This window comes from Erythranthe guttata, chromosome 5 (genome assembly GCF_056151865.1).
Source record: "Erythranthe guttata isolate IM_541 chromosome 5, IM_541, whole genome shotgun sequence".
Lineage (NCBI taxonomy): Eukaryota > Viridiplantae > Streptophyta > Magnoliopsida > Lamiales > Phrymaceae > Erythranthe > Erythranthe guttata.
The window spans coordinates 13,039,466-13,058,512 of record NC_142537.1 but is presented as its reverse complement, the minus strand read 5'-3'; the positions used below and the strand labels follow the sequence as shown (position 1 = coordinate 13,058,512).

The 19,047-nt window shown below is 35.0% G+C and overlaps 1 protein-coding gene and 1 long non-coding RNA gene across 2 annotated transcripts; both read right to left on the bottom strand.

Annotated features, from left to right (window-relative positions):
- Positions 1–6,032: 6,032 nt before the first annotated feature.
- LOC148770670 (uncharacterized) lies at positions 6,033–6,681 on the bottom strand. The gene is made up of 2 exons (XR_016031093.1): positions 6,371–6,681; positions 6,033–6,240 (listed from the first exon to the last, which is right to left on the bottom strand). It is a non-coding gene; the product is annotated as an uncharacterized LOC148770670 (long non-coding RNA).
- A 10,600-nt stretch (positions 6,682–17,281) lies between these two features.
- On the bottom strand, positions 17,282–18,821 carry LOC105967344 (ferruginol synthase). The gene is made up of 2 exons (XM_088817705.1): positions 17,655–18,821; positions 17,282–17,552 (listed from the first exon to the last, which is right to left on the bottom strand). The coding sequence occupies exons 1-2, from the start codon at positions 18,228–18,230 to the stop codon at positions 17,328–17,330; spliced, it is 801 nt and encodes a 266-aa protein (XP_088673831.1). The 5' UTR covers positions 18,231–18,821; the 3' UTR covers positions 17,282–17,327.
- Positions 18,822–19,047: the final 226 nt, after the last annotated feature.

The window sequence follows — 19,047 nt, the reverse complement described above, 5'->3', positions numbered from 1 at the left end:
TCAGCATAGGATGGTTGGGTGGGGGTGAGGAAGCGGGAGGGGGAGGCTGTGGTTCTGCTGGGTGTGGAGGTTCAGCCGGGTTGAGGGACATGGGTGGAGTTGAGGGAGGACTGTCGGACGAACTGTTGGGACAGTTGGATGAGACAGTAGGTGGTTCTGTAGTGCTGTTGGACGAACTGTTGGGACAGTTGTGCGAAACAGTAGGTTGGGCAGGTGGAGGCTGAGGAAGAAGAATAAGTGGGTGCATGGGTTCGGTCATATTAGAGTTGGGGGAGTTGTGGGATGAGTCGGTGGATTCAGCAAATGGAAAACGACTTTCGTCAAAGATCACATGACGGGAGATAATGATTCGACCGGTTGATCGATCGAGGCAACGATAGCCTTTGTGCGAGGAGGGGTGACCAAGGTAGACACAAGGAGTAGAGCGAGGGGCGAGTTTGTGAGGAGTGGTGGCGGTTAAATTAGGATAACAGAGACAACCGAAGACACGAAGGTGAGAGTATGTGGGTTTTGATTTGTATAGGGATTCATGTGGTGTGCGATTTTGTGTGGATTTGGTAGGAAGGATGTTGATGAGATGTGTAGCCATATGAAGAGCTTCGACCCAATAGGTGGGGGGAAGGGAAGCTTGAAAGAGAAGTGAGCGGATCATGTTTGTGATGGTGCGGATCATGCGTTCGGCATGTCCGTTTTGAGGGGAAAAGTGGGGACATGAGAAACGGTGTAAGATACCGTGTTTGGCAAAGTATGTTTGAAAATCTGTATTTTTGAATTCACGTCCATTATCGCATTGTAAAGCTTTAATGGGGTGCTGAAATTGTGTTTGTATAAGTTTGTGAAACTGTTGGAACAGTGAGAAAACATCGGATTTATAGTGTATGGGGAAAGTCCATGTATAGTGGGTGAAATCATCTATTAACACGAGGTAATATTTGAAACCAGAAATACTAGAAATAGGAGAGGTCCATAAATCAGCATGAATAATATCAAAAGGTGCAACGGTAATAGAATGACTAGTAAAGAAAGGTAAGCGAGAATGTTTGCCTAATTGACAAGCATTACAAAGAGACTCCCGTGGGTCTTTGGTACTAGAAATAAAATTGGAAGAAAAAAGACGAGACATGACAGGGTTTCCCGGGTGACCGAGACGACAATGCCATGTAGTAGAGGAGACAGGCGTGGTGTGAGCAAGGAGGGCGGTTGCGGATGGGATGGGAGAAGGGGCGCCAATAGGGTATAAATCACCGGAGCTATTGCACCTGAGGATGACTGCTCTGGTCCGAAGGTCCTTCACAGAAAAACCATAAGGGTCAAATTCAACTGAACAAGAGTTATCTCTAGTGAATTTTCGGACAGACACAAGGTTCTTAATGATGTGAGGAGTAACATAGACATTGGTTAGACGAAATGGGGTAGATGGTAGGATGGTGTGGCCAATTTTATGGATAGGAACAGTGGAGCCATTACCAACGATGACATGCTTGGGGAAATTATTACTAGGATTAAAAATAAAATGGAAATTACCTGAGTGAGGTGCCATGTGAGATGAGGCGCCCGTGTCCATAAACCACTGAGGTTCGCTCGATGACTGAAGAGTCAACGTGTTGAGATGAGTGGCAAGATCTGTTGGCGGTAGGGGACCACTGTTCGACGAACTGTTGGAACAGTTCACGTGCTGTTGGGGATCTTGCTGTCCAACGAAATAAGCATGAGCTGTAGGAGCATGATAATGACCAGGAGAGCTTGGGGGGGGTCCAAGAATCGATGAAGATGTCTGAGGCGTATAAGGGGCCCGCCAAGGTTGCGATTGGTTATGAAATTGATTGTAACCGTAGTGTTGCATCGGATGTCGTGACTGACCACGACCGCCACGACGATTTGTGCGACCGCCACCTCGCTGATTGCGCCAAGAACCACCACCTCGATAATTACTGGGAGTGTTGGGCCAACTGTTGGAACTGTTCGGCCAACTGTTGGAACTGTTGGGGCGAGATGCGTAGAGAGCAGTAGGGGTTTGCTCCGGTTCAGCAATGCGCTGTTCTTCCATCTGGAGTAGTGAACGTGTTTGGAGAAAAGAGGGTAACGGAGTTTGGAAGGAGATTAGATTGACAATGGTCCTGTAATGTTTTGGTAGACCGTGGAGGGTTTGGAGGACGAGTTGCTTGTCTGACACGGGGTTGCCGACGTCTGCCAAGTTGTCGGCAGTGGTTTTGAGAAGTTGACAATAGTCATGGATCGAAAGAGATCCTTTCTTGAGGGACTTGAACTGTTCTTCGAGTTGGATGGCCCGATAGTCTTCGTTGTCTGTAAAGAGAGAGGCGAGGGCCTTCCACAGATCATGAGCCTTTGCGGTTTTAGAGAGGACCATGCTTGAGAGGTCCTCGGTTATGGTGCCATAGATCCAAGATTGGAGGAGGTAATCCGCGCGTTGCCATTCGTCGGCGGAGATGTTGGTGGGCTTTGCGTTTCCGAGAAGCAGATCGGTGAGGCAGAAGCGGCCTGCGGTGATGATGAAGAAATGACTCCACTTTTGATAGTTCGGATTTTTGATATCCAGGGTTACAGGAATGAGAGCTTTGATGTTGGATATGGCATGAGCAAGATGAAAGGGGTTGGAAATCATGGTCGGTGTTGGTGTTTCGTCGGCCATGGTGGATGTAGAGCAGAAGAAAGAACGAAAAAAAAAATTGAAGAAGGAGAGAAACGACGGCTAGGGTTTTTGGCTCTGATACCATGATAGAAGGAGAATAATTGGAGAGAAGAGAGAATCATTATCTCTCACGTTTATTGTGATATATATATTACATGTGTGAAACCCTAACCCTTTACACAAGGGAACTAGGAGATATACATACCAATAATACAATATTTATCTATAATATATATGTAAATAAATATATGGTTAATATAAATAAATATACGGCTAATACTATACATTTATAAGAAATTCATATCTACAAACGGTCTACTTTGGCTTTGTCTTTCCGGCTAGTTTTTTCATTCATATAAGAGCTATTTTGTATCCATTTATTAAAGAAATTAGCTTTCAGGAATTTTTGCAAATCCTCTTATTCATATTGATATCTTGCAATAATATGTTTAATCATGAAACTATCCAATGATGTGTACTAGAGTTATTCAAGTTGCAAAACTCAATGAGATCATATAATTGCAACAATACATGTAAAAAGAAAAGGAACGAAGAGTGGGATTTAACAAAGTCTAAGTTAGAGGCGCCATGTTTTGTTTGTCGGAGTATGACAACAAGTATTGTTTTCTTTTATACGAGCCACGTTTGGTGTAATGTAGTTTGATAGTTTTTCTACTCTCTTTATACTAGCCATGTTTTTAGGGCTGAAATGCTAATTGCAGCGGGAATTTTACCGAAATCGGCTTATTTGCAGCGGTAGTCTCATTTGTCAATTTTCTAACTTTCTAAAAAAATCGAATCTCTCTCAACTAAAAAAAGTCGAAAACTTAAAACCTAAAGATCGTTCATTAAATTTAAAACCGAACAACAACAACTTCTTCGATGGCTAAACCGGATTACTTTTACAAGGTAAAAAATGAAGAAATTAAAATAATAAAGAAAGAAAAAAAAAGGAAAAAAGAATTGAAGGTGTAATCATGCTGTAGAGCACGAGGAGTATATTATTCCAACAAACCCAAGTTGACCTTATTTTTTAATAAGTTATTCCAATTTTTATATAAAAAAGTAGGGTAATTTAGTCATTTTATATTTATTCCCAGTTGGTCACTCTACTGAACAAAGGAAGAGTTATAAAACAATGAACGACTCCATCCAACCAGAAATCTCATATATAAAAAGAAAGAATTGCTAGGCCAACCCTATGGAAATCTTTGTAAGAAAAAATTTCTAATAAATTTTTAATTATAATTTTTCTTTCCCTTTCTCATCTCAGTACAACGCCTCTATCTTTATTATTCAGTTTTCCTTTTAATGGAAAGTTTAAAATCATTTTTTTCTATTTTTTTCCTCAACAAATTTTTTAATTATCTTTTTTATTACTAAATTTTTTCTTTATTAATATATGAATTTATTTAACGATCAATTTCATGTATTGAAAATTGAGTTTGTATAATCTTTTGCTAAATAGGTTTGTATTATCATATTTGTATGAATGTTTATGAATGTTTATGCAATGCTGATGATATTGTTATTATAATTTAAATATCACTAATAAATTTTGTTATTACATACAATGTTTTTGGTTATAATTGTTATTTTTACATATTAAACTAATTATTTTTTCACTTTTAAAAGTGTTATTCCATGTATAGCACCGGAAAAAAAAATACTTGTATTATATTATTCCGTGATCACAAATCAGATGATACATAAAATAAGACATAAAATATAAAACATTAAAGACTTTTTTTTTTTTTTTTTAAACACACGCGCATATATATATATATATATATATATATATATATATATATATATATATATATATATATATATATATATATATATATATATATATATATATATATATATATATATATGGTCCATTTGAGATACACCCCTAGAATGGAAAATAAATAGGGATAGGTCCACCCCTAAAATTCTTTCTTTGAGATAACCCCTGGAGAGGCAAAAATACTATTGTACCCTTATTTGTAATTTTTGCCCAACTGCATTCAGCATTTTGCCAACTATATTCAGCACAATAGCTAACTGCATTTAGCATTTTTGGATCTGCATTTATCATTTTTTTCAGATTTTTTAATAAAAAAATATATTTTTATTTATTTATTTTTAAATTTTTTTTAATTTTAATTTTAATTTTTTTTAAATATTTTTTTTAATAAGTTCCCTGTACAGAAATTGACTATAGTATACTGCATTTAGCATTTTTTGATCTGCATTTATCATTTTTTCAGATTTTTTAATAAAAAAATGTATTTTTTTTTAATTTTTTTTTTAATTTTAATTTTAATTTTTTTTAAATTTTTTTTTTCAATAAGTTCCCTGTACAGAAATTGACTATAGTATAGTACATGTTCTATAGTCACGTATAGTTATATATAATCATGTACCTTCTTTTTATTCCAAAGTTTATATATTGTCATGTACCTTCTCTTCACCCAGAGTTATATATATTCATGTATATTTATATATAGTCGACCGTTGATTATATACAAAAAAGAATTCATCGACACCAACAAAAATCACAACTTAAATCTTGATATTATAAATCAACTTGTACAAATATAGGTCGAAATACACAATCACATGCATATGTTCTTCAACAAATAACAAATCATCATTATCAATTAGTACCGAAAAAAAGTTGGAAAAACACATTCATCAACGTCATTATACATCAGAAAAAACACATACTTTATATATAACTACATATTACTACATGTTATTACACGTGACTATATATGACTATATGTATATGACTACATGTGACTATATATGACTATATGTATATGACTACATGTGACTATATATGACTATATGTATATGACTACATGTGACTATATATGACTACATGTATATGACTACATGTGACTATATATGACTACATGTATATGACTACATGTGACTATATATGACTACATGTATATGACCACACGTGACTGTATATGACCACATGTGACTATAGAAACCACAAAAAAAGAACTTCATCGACACGAACAACAAAAATCACAATTTAAATCTTGATATTATATATCTACTTGTACGAATATTGATCAACATACAAAATCAAAGCATATGTTCTTCAACAAAAAAACAAATCATCATCATCACTCTACGTTTAAAAAACCACATAACACATACATGACTACATGTTACTATGTATGATTATAGTCATATGTAGTAATGTGTAGTTTGTAGTTGACTATAACTTGAAGTATATGCCAAATTCGTCTACAACTTCACTAGATTTTGAGCACCTTCAAGGAACATGTCAATGACTTCCATTATTGTGCAAGCAAATATGTTATTCAACAATTAAATTAATTTCAAGTGAACTTCTGCATCTAGATCTGAATATATATATACGAATTTATTAAAATATTATTTATAACATATTATTCTGTAAAGCATAGCTTCAGTATAATCTCAGCATGATAGCCCATCCTTTATGATTCAAAAAAAAAATGAAAAAAATAAGTCAATAAGCCAATAAATCATTAGAACCAATAGGATTCCTAAACTTATCTTTGTCACCGAACTCCTCAAACAAGTGGACCAAGTTTTGAAGCCTGACAACACATAAAGAAGTAAAAATGGCCAGGGATAGCACTCGCACTTTCATATATCCAACTATTCTCAAAATTCATTTATTTATTATATATATACACGCGCACACACATGTCTGTGTGTGTGTTGTACCTGGAATTACGGTGGGTTGTCGCTTTCTTTTGTTCGTGATGCCATTTTTTAAGAAGGGCTGGGAGGGATTAATATTGCTGCCCAACGTTGGTGAAGGAAGAAAAAGTGGAGCGGCGGGGAGCTGAGGGGAGCGGCGGGGAGCTGAGGGGAGCGGCGGGGGGCGGAGGGGAGCGGCGGGAGCAGCGGGGAGCGGCGGAGATCGACATCATTGACGGTGGAAGAAGAGAGGGAGCGAAACGGTGGAAGAATAGAGGGAGCAGAACAACAGTGGTTTCTAGAAGGAGAGAAGAGGGAGGGTTAATTTTCAGATCAGATCTAGGGTTTAGTGAATTCCATGGTTTTATTTCACAAAATCTGCCTAGAAGGGTAAAACAGTCACATTACTATGTCTAGGGGGGTCTATCAAATTAAGATTTGAATTTGGGTTTTTGACTAGGACTAAAAAAAACATTGGACCTACTCATATATATTTTCAAAACTAGGGGGTTATCACTCATTTACCCATATATATATATATATATATATATATATATATATATATATATATATATATATATATATATATATATATATATATATATATATATATATATATATATATATATATATATATATATATATATATATATATATGGTTTATTTTAAAGGGATAATTAGTGAGAACCCCCACCACATTAGGATATATTAGGATGGATCTACACCCTTTTTTAATATTAGTGAAACCCCCCTTTATGATTTATTTAAATTAATATTAATATAATTATCAAATGTTATACCTATATTACCCCGTAATTGTCAGATGATATAATCACAAACCCTAGCCTCAAAATTTATATTCAGCGGCGGTTCTTTTAATCTTTCATATTCTTTCTCTTCTTTCTGGGACTGGAAATTCATGGCGATGGAGGCGACGATGAAGGCGGCGACGAAGGCCACGACACATCTCGACAATGACGAGGAAAGACCCTGCAACCGTTGTTCTCAAATCTCCGGCCAAGTTCAGATCTGGTGCCGTTTAAACCCGAGGATGCAAAACGCTTGCAGATCTGGTGTCGTTTAATTCCGACAAACCCAACGATGCAAAACGCTTCGCGACCAAGTTCAGATCTGGTGCCGTTTAATTCAAGGAAAAAGTTTATATTTTTTTTTTGTTTATTGTGATTTTCTTTATATCAATTTTGCTATGATGTTTTTCAATTTTGTTTATACTTGTTTCCGTTACTTTATAGTTGATTTCGGGTTCTGGTATTTTTATTTTTTTGTAATTATTGTCGAGAAATGTACAGTAGCTTTCGATAGTTTTATAGTTGTTTTCGATTTTTTGTATTGATTTACACAATTTATTTTTGTTTACCATTTCTTTTATAGCTGATTTCGTTCATTTGTAGTTGTTTTTATTTTCTGTAAATTTGTTATTTGTAAATCACCGTGTTTTATATAGTTGTTTTATAGTTTTCTAATAGTTGATTATGGCGAAAAAAACGACAGTTGAAAAAATAGTTATTTTGTAATAGTTGTTTTACAATTTATAGTTGTTTTTTATTAAAAAATGGCAAAAAAATAGTTGTTTTGTAATAGTTGTTTTACAATTTATAGTTGTTTTTTTTATTAAAAAATGGCAAAAAAAATAGTTGTTTTTCTTGAAAAAATGCCAAAAATAACTGAAAATTAAAATTAAGAAAAATAAAATAAAAAAATTGAAATTATAGTCGATTTTAGAAATATTATAGTCGGTTTCAGAATCTTTATAGTTGATTCCGAACAAAAAAACGGAAATTAAAAAAAAAATTAATTAAAAAATTAAAAGAAAAATATTTTTTAAAGCTATTATTGTTAGTTTTTTATTAAAATAATAAAAAAACCGAAAATTTAAATTTATTTAAATTATATATTAAAAATATTAGAGTTTGCGATTGTAGGGATATCAAATTTTTGAATTTTGTGTGTGTCTTCCAGAAGGCTATTTTCGGGAATCATTAAAATAGTGGGTTTTCCACTAATATTGAAAATATGGCTGGATCCCCCCTTATTAAAAAAACATTAGAGGGGGTTATGGCTAATAGTCCATATTTTAAATACCCCTAGCCACCAAATAAACTAGGGATAAACCCAAGCCCAAATCATCCCTTTGACATACCCCCTAGAGAAGCGAAAGTACTAGGGATATATATTATTATTATTTTTTTAAATAATAATAAACCTGTTTGTTATATATATATATATATATATATATATATATATATATATATATATATATATATATATATATATATATATATATATATATATATATATATATATATATATATATATATATATATATATATATATATATATATATATATATATATTTTATTTAAAAAAAAAATAATTTTTTTTTTAATTTTTTTAATTTTCAAAATAATATGTTTATTGTACTGAAAATAACTACATGTAACTATAGTACCTATCGTAATTCGTAGTTATGTTCGTTTTTTTCCCCATATTTTTAGTCGATCAATTGTATACACACACGAATACTGGCTTATACAAAAGAAATTCATAAACCCCAACAAAAATTTACAAATGTCACTATTTTTATTTACAAATGTATAGTAATGTATAGTAATGTAAAGTAATATATACAGTTTGTTGAACATTGCTTCACATGTAACTTCAACCAAATTTTTGACACCTTCAAGGAGAGGATCAATGGCTTTCATTAAGCTGCAATTGCAAAATCAAAACAAAAAAAATTACTTAGTTGCAAATCAACAAAATTTGAAGAAACATCAAAACACTAAAAAATCAACAAACACTAAGAGATCGAGAGATAGAGAGAGAGAGGTTATTGCTGAGAAATGCTACAAATTTTAAATCAAATAGACAGTGACTCCTCACCCCCTCGCCTCCTACCAAAACCCTAGCTGCCGCTTATAACCACCCACTGTTCCGTGCGCCCACAAATGCATAACAATTATAGAAATAAATCTAAAAACATAAAAATAAACAAAATTAACAACAAAATATAGATCTCGACGAGAGGAATCCAGCGGTGGGTAGCCCGTCAAGTTTCGACTGGTGGAACACAAAGAACACCTCCGGCAAGACCATCATCGTTGAATGAAAAAAAATTTCAGAAACAGATCTGCTCTCCAAACTGAATGAAATCACCACCAAAAGAAAGAGCCCGACGAGAGGAATCCAACGGTAGTTAAACCATCAAATTCCGACTACCGGAGAGAGAGTTATGGCTCCGGGAAGCAATTTCACCGGTGGGAGGTTTGTGGAGGCGGGATTTTGAATCTGGGAGAAGAAGAGAGACCGGAATGTGAGTGTCTAGGGTTTAAAACTGATTTTAAAAGGATATTATAGGTACTTCAGAGGGGCCCAGGGGGGGGGGGGGGGGGGGGGTATGTCAAAATATTTTCGAAATTAGGGGGGTTTCCCTTAGAGTGTAATCCACTTGGTAGTTAGTTCTATATAATTTGGGAATGAGGGGGGTCTACAAAATAATCCCATATAATATGGGGCTCTTTGATATAACCCCTTAATACTTCTTTTAATAGCGAGAGGTCCAAACTATTTTGCACCATTTGAGAAAAAAAACTCACTCTTAATTTCACCTATTCATTTTTCCAATTATGTCCCCTTTTTTGCCACTTCATCAGCACTATCCGCCCATGACCCAGCCGAGTTTTTTTTTTTCTTTTAATTTATTAATTAATTAATTTATTTTATTATTATTTTTTTAAAACTCAATTCTTTTATTTTTTTTTAATTTTTTTTCTCGTTTTTTCACTTTTTTTTTTCTCTATGAGGTATATTAATCGACTATGAAGCCTATTAAATCGACTATGATGAACTATAGTCGATTAAGGAACCGATTACTATAAAAAACAAATCACAACTACAAACATGCAAACTCAACTATATTTTACAAAAACAAATAATATACAAACATTATAATTGATTTATACAATTGGAATCAATAAACAAAAAATCCAAAAAATCAATAAATTAAAAATTGGAGTGAATGAAGCATATTAATCGACTATGATGTGAAGCATAGTCGATTAAGAATCTGCTACTAAAAATAACAAATCACAACTGCAAAAAAATGCAAAATCAACTATATATTACAAAAACAAAAAATATACAAACATTATAAATAATTTATACAATTGGAATCAATAAACAAAAAATCTAAAAAAAATAAAAAAAAGTGGAGTCGATCAACCTTAATCGACTACAAGAGCATAGTCGATTAGCTTAATCGACTATTGAATATGTACATAGTTGATTAAGATTCCAGTCTGCGCGAAATTCTCTACACGCGCCGTCCTCCGCCCGATCCACCGAAAAACCCTAAATCTGCCTCCCCATCATCACCACACCGTTGCACTACACAATTCAACCAATCCTTAACAAGAATAAAATAAATAATTCATAAAAAAAACACAAATTAGCATTTCAATGTCCACAAAAACAAATACCTTCATCAACAATTTCCGTTGATTATCCTCCTCCGACGAGTGCTTCCTCTTATTTCTGATCAACAGCCTGTTCCTCTTCTTCTTCCTCCACACGACTACGGGGTGGAACATGCTGTTGAGAAAGAAGAGTGTTTCTCCTCCACACGCCGACTACGAGTGCTTCCTCTTCTTTCTTTCTCCATCTTCCAGGGGCGGCGGCGACATCGACGGGGAAAAGATTGCAGGATAAAACAGAAATAAAAAAAAGAAGAAAACAAAGGAGAGAAAATCTAGAAACGTGAAAGCGGAGGAATGAAAAATTATAGATAAGAATAGAGTTTTGAAAGAGTATAATAGACAATTAAGGGTAGTTTTGGAATTATGAAAATATCACATGATGGAATATTAGCTAAGTGGATTTTCACTAATTATTTTTGGGATGGGGTGTTTCCTTAACTACATTTCCTAAATAAGGGGGTTTTCTCTATATATATATATATATATATATATATATATATATATATATATATATATATATATATATATATGTATAACCTCGATAAACTAATACCCGATAAATTAATAACCTCGCTTAAATGATAAATTTTCCCGGTCCCGACTCGGGGACAACATGCTAAATTAATAATTCACTAAAATTATAAGATAATACACATTGGAAATTTTAAGAAGTCCCATATAATATATAAATTAATAATGCATAAAAATAATTCTTAAATTACATGGTACTAGTGTTCTAAATATGGGTTGTGGTGGCCCATATATCGGCCGCCATATCGATGGCGAGCATAAATCTTTACGATATTTGTGTGGCGGTTTTGAAAATCGGTTTTTTGACGGTGAGGCGGCCCGAGGTGGTCTGTGGCGGGTCAAACCGATATAACGGGGCGGGTCAAATCGATATATCGGGTCAAACTTCGAGCGATATCGAAAAAATATTTTTTTCTAATTTTTTTATCTATTTTTTATTACAAAGAAATTAGGGTGTTTATTATTATTTTTTTTTCAATTCCAACTCATTATCTCTTTCAATCAAACTCAAACTCAGCGACCCCGTAGGAAAAACCTGACCTAAAAAAAACAAAATACAAAACAATCCAAACACTGCGGCGGCATTCTCTATCTCACTATTGATGTTAAACTTTTGTTATGTGATTAGAATATATAAACGATGAGGAGAGAATCAAGATGAATTTTGATTTATACGTTTTAAGTATTTATGACTAATATTTAAAAATATATTACACTAAATCAAAAAATTGATTTATTTCCGATATATCTCCGATTAATCACCGTCGCACCGATTTATCGTGTGGCGGTCCCGAACTGCCTCGGACCCGATAACCGATATTTAGAACCTTGGGTATAATCAGGGGCGGAGCTATGTAGAGAGGTGGGTGGGCTGAAGCCCACCCTCACTCAATTTTTTTTAATGCTATTTTAATATTGTTTAAGATAATCAGTCCATAAAATGCATTTTTAGCCCACCCTATTCTAGTTTAAAGAGCTACAATAATTACTTTTTGGAGCATCATATTTGCTTATTTCGTCATGCATTTTACCAATAGCTTCTTAAAAAAAATCGGGGCCGCTGCCCCCGAACCCCCGTAAACTTTAGCCCACCCTAATATTATATCCTAGCTCCGCCACTGGGTATAATACATATTTTATAGATCTCTATGAAGGCTCAATAAAATATATTTTAATTGCGCTTGTTTCTTGATGAAGTTTACATTACCTTCAATCTCATCCGTCACTTTTCTTAACATGGTTAGAACTTTTGATATAGTTTTCTCATATCTCAACATAAAATTGTTCAATACCATTGTTACTTTAAGAGTTTCGGTTCGCGAAGCGGGCTCTATAGTGCATTGAACTAATGGTACAATGCACAATATACACGTAAATAAAATGTATTTATTGAAATCAATAATAAAAATAATTTTATAAATTAATAAGTTATTAATTAATGTATAAATTAATAATTATTAATTTATAGAGGTTTATATATATATATATATATATATATATATATATATATATATATATATGAAAGAGAATAATTATAATTTAATGGGTTTATTAGCTAGTCTTCCTCAATATTTATTTTAACACAACTAAACCCATTTTCTTATTTGCATTTGAAAGACCCCTTAAAGGCATTTTCAATGGAGTCTCCAAACTCCATTTGACTGCAAAATATACATTGAACAAAATCCAACACCAACAAGAAATTTAAAGGCGCTCTAAATTTTCAGATTTTTCCAAAATATCCAAACTTGATCCTTAATAGGCCTTTGTTTGGAGACTCATATCTAATGAGATCCAATCTAAATGAGATCCAACTTCAAACACGACTCAATTTCTTGAATTTAAATTTCGATTTTTTTTAAATAAAAGTAAAATTTGAATGATTTGCATATATGACCGTTGGTTTTCAAGGGTAAGAAAAAAAAAATAACTCTAATTGTTCTTCATTTTCTTCATCACTTCTAAATGTGTATTAAAAATATTAGTTCAACATTTCCTATCTTTTCAAAAAAAAAAATCGTTTTTTGGATCGAAATGTGTATTAAAAATGATTAAGATTGTTCAAATAAAATTTAATTGTCTACAATCTCGTATATGAATACAATGTGAGCCCTAATCAAATTAGTACATAAAATAATCCGTAACATGATTTAGACACTTAAAATTATAGAGCCCTCAATTGTGGAATTTTTTTTAGAGACTGTAAAATTCTACCGGGTCTCCTTGTGGGTCTCCAAAATAGAATTTGAAGACCCGATTTGCTTACACCATTAGAGATGCCCTAACTTCTCATAACTTCATTTTACCGTTACATTATTTCAATTATCCACATCTCTACCCACTATATATATATATCATTCTATTTTCTACCTTTTTATTTTATTTTTACATTTTAATGCATTTATTTTTTAATAAATTCATTTTTCTAATAAATTCGTCTTTTTCTTCATGGCAGATTTACCATATCGTAAACAACTACAAATTATAATAATCAACTACAATTACTAAAATGTAACCGACTATAAATTTCAGTAATCAACTACAAAATTATAACACGACTACAACTTATAACAAAAACAACTATAAAAATGTTAGAGTAGGTGACCAACAAGCCAAGATGTGGCTGTGTTCTTTCGTATTTATTATGGTAATAAACGAACCTTTATTCGTATTTATGGTAAATCACCTTGGCATTCTATATCTTTGTCCCTTTGTCACAAGCATAGATATAGTCCTTACAGTTATTACAAGTACTAGTAATTGATCCTTAGGATCGTGAGATATTTACTTAAGTATTATAACTGTTAAACATGTTCCTAGTCGAAGGGTTACGCCACCAATGAGGATATCGACCTTTCCCATTAAGAGACTAGCACATAGTGTATGTGTACTGCATCTCATCAGTAAACGGTATTGTGAAATCGGCATGCATAAGTGGGTGCTCGTAAGTTGACGAGCTCACTGAACTCCCTCACCCTAGAAATCTCTAAGTGGTTCCCTATAATCGAGTAGAGATATCTATGGTATAGTTGTACACCATTAGTCCTTATGACCTAGACATCACCGTGACTTCACTAGAGGACCAGCTGTATCGTGACCTGTCCCTGAGTTCCACTGAGGACCATCCTAAGGGCTAGTGTTCGTGCAGTCCGAAATCTAGTGGGAGGTCTGTGCATTGTAGTCGGGGATTCGATCGCTAGAATAGTCTTGGATGTCCTGTGTGTTCTGATAGTTTGTATTCATTCTAAGTCTCTGGCCAGAGCTCACTAAGTGATGATTAGAGAATTCGATTCTCTAAGTCATGCACGGAACGATTACAACACTTAGAACGATCACACCCTCATTGAACAAATAAAGAGGTCTCGACGAACCAATGCCTCTAGTTCAATCGGGACATATGAATCGAAGGGATCGTACTATACGTTAACTATATCTGAAGGTTCTTGCAGGCACTACATTTGTATCTAGGGAATCATGACGCGTGGTTGCTAGATGCCAATCTTGATTCGTTGGGTGATTAAGGTGAAACGAGTTTCATCTTAATCTTACCTTTAAGGGACGAGTTTTGACCACAAAGGGTTGTGGGCCCACGGCTAGCTTACACCTGAACCATCGAGGGTCACACTGCTCGTGCACATGAGATCTTAGAATAAACGGTCAGAGATAAAATGGTTTATCTTTGCATGATTGGAAGTCAATATGATTGGGTCCAACATTCGTAATTTGGAATAATGAATGAGAATAAGAAAAAGGAAAAGAATAGGCAAACATATTAGTGGACTTTCTAAATCGGGAAATTTCCAAATTTAGAAAGTGCACTGAATTAGGGTTTCCACTTTTGGAAAGTTGGAAATCGAGAGATGGCACTCGTAATAACGAGGACATTATAATGATTCCGAAAATATAATCTTTACAATTTTACGATCATTGAATTGAGAGAGACGAGCAAGTAAAAGAACTAACGAACTTAAGCTGTTGGGCCCGGTCCAACTTAAGCCCGTTAGGGTTTTTATGCAAGACACTATAAATACTTGATTTATAGGTCTTGCACAAAAATAATACACGAACTAACCCTAGCCGCTCCCTCTCTCGCTCGGCCATCTTCTCCCGCGGCCACCACCGCCGTCGCCGCCGCCATCTCGCCGGAATCGACCATCTGTTGGCCGATCCTTTTGGTAGTTCTTTCCTTCTTTCGGTTCTTCCATTTTTCTAACTATTACGTGTCTAGTACCACGTGTTTAGTAGATTGAAGTATACGAGGTGAAATCCGAGAGGAGGAAGATCGAAGATCGAAGAACCGAGGAGCAGCACACGAGCCGACGTCGCACGCAATCCCACGCGCCGCCCGAAGACAGCGCGTGAGCCATACGCGCCGCCGTAGCTCGGATCTTCGCCGTTGCTGCCCCGGATTGCACGGATTGGTTTCCGTGGCAATCTAGCTTTGCTTAGTGCGCCTACCTCACGCTTCAAGAGGTAAACTTTCGAATCCATTGTCGATAGATTCTGATACGTTTAAATTGAATATATATGTTCGTTCTTGTATTATGTGACTACATGAAATCGTTTATTTATTGCGAGTATGATTATTTGATTTAAACGCGAGCATGCTAATTGATTTAAATTCGGTTGAATAATTGAGCATGTATGTTGTTTTTAATTTCGCTGTAAGCGCAAAGATACGCAATTAATTGTTTTCAATTATCGGGCATGTGTTTATGTGTTTTAAATTCGTTTAATTCGCATAATTTTTTTGTTTTCCGCTGCGTACACGTGTCTGATTCCCAACAAAAAACACTTCAATCCAACTACAAATTTTAGCAATCAACTACGAGCTACAATTTGTAGGAATCCACTACAGTTGATTGAAAACAACTACAAATTCATCAAAACCAACTACAAAATCATTGAAACCAACTACAATATTATCGAAATCATCTACAATATTATCGAAACCTACTACGAAAAATAGTGAAGTCAACTACAAAAATCACCGAAACCAACTACTAATTATCGAAATTGGCTACAAAAGAATAAATTATCTTGTACCGCGCGACTAAATCGTAAGAGTAGGGATGCAACCAATACTAAACCCTAACCTCACTTTGTCAAAACCATCGACGCCGCCAAAAGCTAGATAGCAACCAATACCATACCCTAGAGCCATCTCACAAAAATAGTAACACCGTTACGTGAAAAACAGTTAAAACACCAGTCGTGTTGTACCACCTAATCCGCGGATATCTAAATCACACCATCTCGCCGTTGCCGAAATAGAGGTACATCTTATCGAGAAACGTTGTGGCTTTGAAGTGGAAGAAGATCGTCCATGGAAAAACACCTTTGTGGAAGACGTTCAGGTGGTTTCCACCGCAAGAGATTTCATCACAATCGTGCAAGCCCTAGCCACCGACCTAACGCACAGATGATTGGTTTTGCAATTTCCGCCTCTGATTTGAGATTACACGATGGGTAGAGAGATAGAGAGGAGAGAGAGAGAGAGAGAATTGTGAAGAACGTGATAAAATAAATTTGTGGAGTCATAAGAAGATGTCGGATTTGTTTAAAATATGAGGATATATTGAGTAAATTACCAAATAATGTATTTGTATGTAATAAAAATATAAAATCAGGGGTGTTGCTAGGATGAAAAGAACAATTGACTTTGAGAAATGTAAATCAATTTTGAGGCCTTATTTAATTGATGGGATTGGATTTGATCGGAATAGCCACAAGGGGAACTGCCTTATGATATGCATCATTCGATCAGCTAGTGTTAAAGCAGGGCAGATTCTTCTTCCAACACCAAATTGAATAAGTTCAAAATCTTGTCCCTTGAAATCTATACTACTTTTCTTGTTGTTGTTGTTGTTGTTACCCAAATATCTTTCCGGGGTCTCTCCCAATCGCCCACACGTTAAAAACCAATTGTGTCTCTTTGGGGATAAAATAGCCACTCATGTGTGCATCGTGTTCCGACTTTCGTGGCGAAGGGCTTCTTTGATCACAACTTTCAAGTATGGGAGCCCCATTACATCTGATTCGTTCAGGTTTTCCTTTTCTCCCGCCACATACATGATCTCCTGCTTTGCCTTAAACAATACCTCCGTATTCAAAAGTAATTCTGTCATAACCCACTCCAGCGTGCACGCTGTTGGCTCTAATCCCGCCACAAACAAGTCCTAGCCAAGAACTTAAATGTTAAAAAAAACCACCAATTTATTTATTTTCTTTCTGAATAATATAATTCCAAACTAATGAATTAATGAACTGAATTCGCTCACCATAAGGAAATGCTTAATGACATTGATGCTAAAGTCGTACGTAGTCGTTACGTTCGTTGTGTTGTAGATCAAGAAGCGTCTCCAGAAAATCAGTCTTCTTCTTGATGGTCTTGCATGATTTTCTCGATTCCAGTCTCTGATTGATAACACCCTCAATAAACAAAAGCAACTTCCCCAAGTAAATCCCGGACATCCGATTAACCCCTGCAGATCGAACGGTTTAAGAATCGGAAAGAAGTCCGCAAAGTTAGGACGTCCCATGATATTCGCAATGCCCTCAATGGTTGTCTTAAGTAATTCCTGATCATCAGATGATGATTCATTATTCGAATCAAAACTAGCATCTTCAGTTGAGAAGAGTGTCGCGAACATTAGATTGACCATCGCCGTGAAGATGGCCTCCCCGATATTTACCGCTTTGCCCCTGTCGCAGAATTCCCCGGCAAAGTCGCACTTCCTCTCTAGTTTCTCCAGGCGAAGTGTCTGGCTGGATTCCAAACGGGAAGCCATGAACATCTCCTCTCTCCCCAGTTTGCGGAACTTTCTCCATTCTTTTCCGATGGGTAAAAACGTCATTGGGATCGTGTAGTGACCGTGCGCCGCCTCTAAAGCAGCCGTCTGGTCGGCCGGAGAAATTGTTGCCCTGTTTCAGAAGTATCTCTTTTGCCATTTCCGGCGAGGATACAACTCATAGGGTGTATATACTTCCCAAATGGAGAGATATACATTAAAGAGCCATGCATATTTTTTTTGGAGAGTTTTGTAACTGACCAGTGGGGATTTTTGCCGAGTTGGTGAAGGTTTCCGATGATCGGAAAAGGATGAGGCCCGGGCGGAAGATTCTTGTGCCTCGGGAATATAAACCAGGCTAAAACCGCCACAAGGACAAATGTGGAAACTGCTACCAATTCCATTTTCTTACCTTTGATGTCGATTTCGCATCCCCTTAATTATACACATGGAGGTTTATTTTGGTCGGTACTCTTGTGTTATATCGAATTGCTAAAATTAAAAAAATTGTATTATTTTATCAATAAAACATCCCCTATTATTTAATCTTGTTTAGCACACAATTCCTTTAACAAGGTTGTTGATTGCTACAAAAATTAAATCATAAGGTGTTTTTGCCAATAAAATTATGGTGGTGTTTGCAAAAACTTATTTAAAAGCAGAAGTTATGGATTGTGAATTAAGTTGATTTTAAGTGTTTATTTCTAAAAGTTAGGGGTGTTTGCAATGCAAATTTACTGGAATCTGATTCTTCAGACACGCTCAAAATTTAAACGGGTATCAGTTAGTTATAGTGGCAAAATACTATTTCGATCACATACTGCTCCATTTATTCAATATATATTCAACTCTGCTGATGTAGAGAGAGAGAGATAGAGATAGA

Excerpts from the sequence above, each read along its gene's own strand:
- LOC105967344 (XM_088817705.1), bottom strand. The coding sequence starts at position 18,230 with ATGACGTTTTTACCCATCGGAAAAGAATGGAGAAAGTTCCGCAAACTG. Across the intron at positions 17,553-17,654 it reads TCATTAAGCATTTCCTTATG|GACTTGTTTGTGGCGGGATT; the intron begins GTGAGCGAATTC and ends GTTCTTGGCTAG.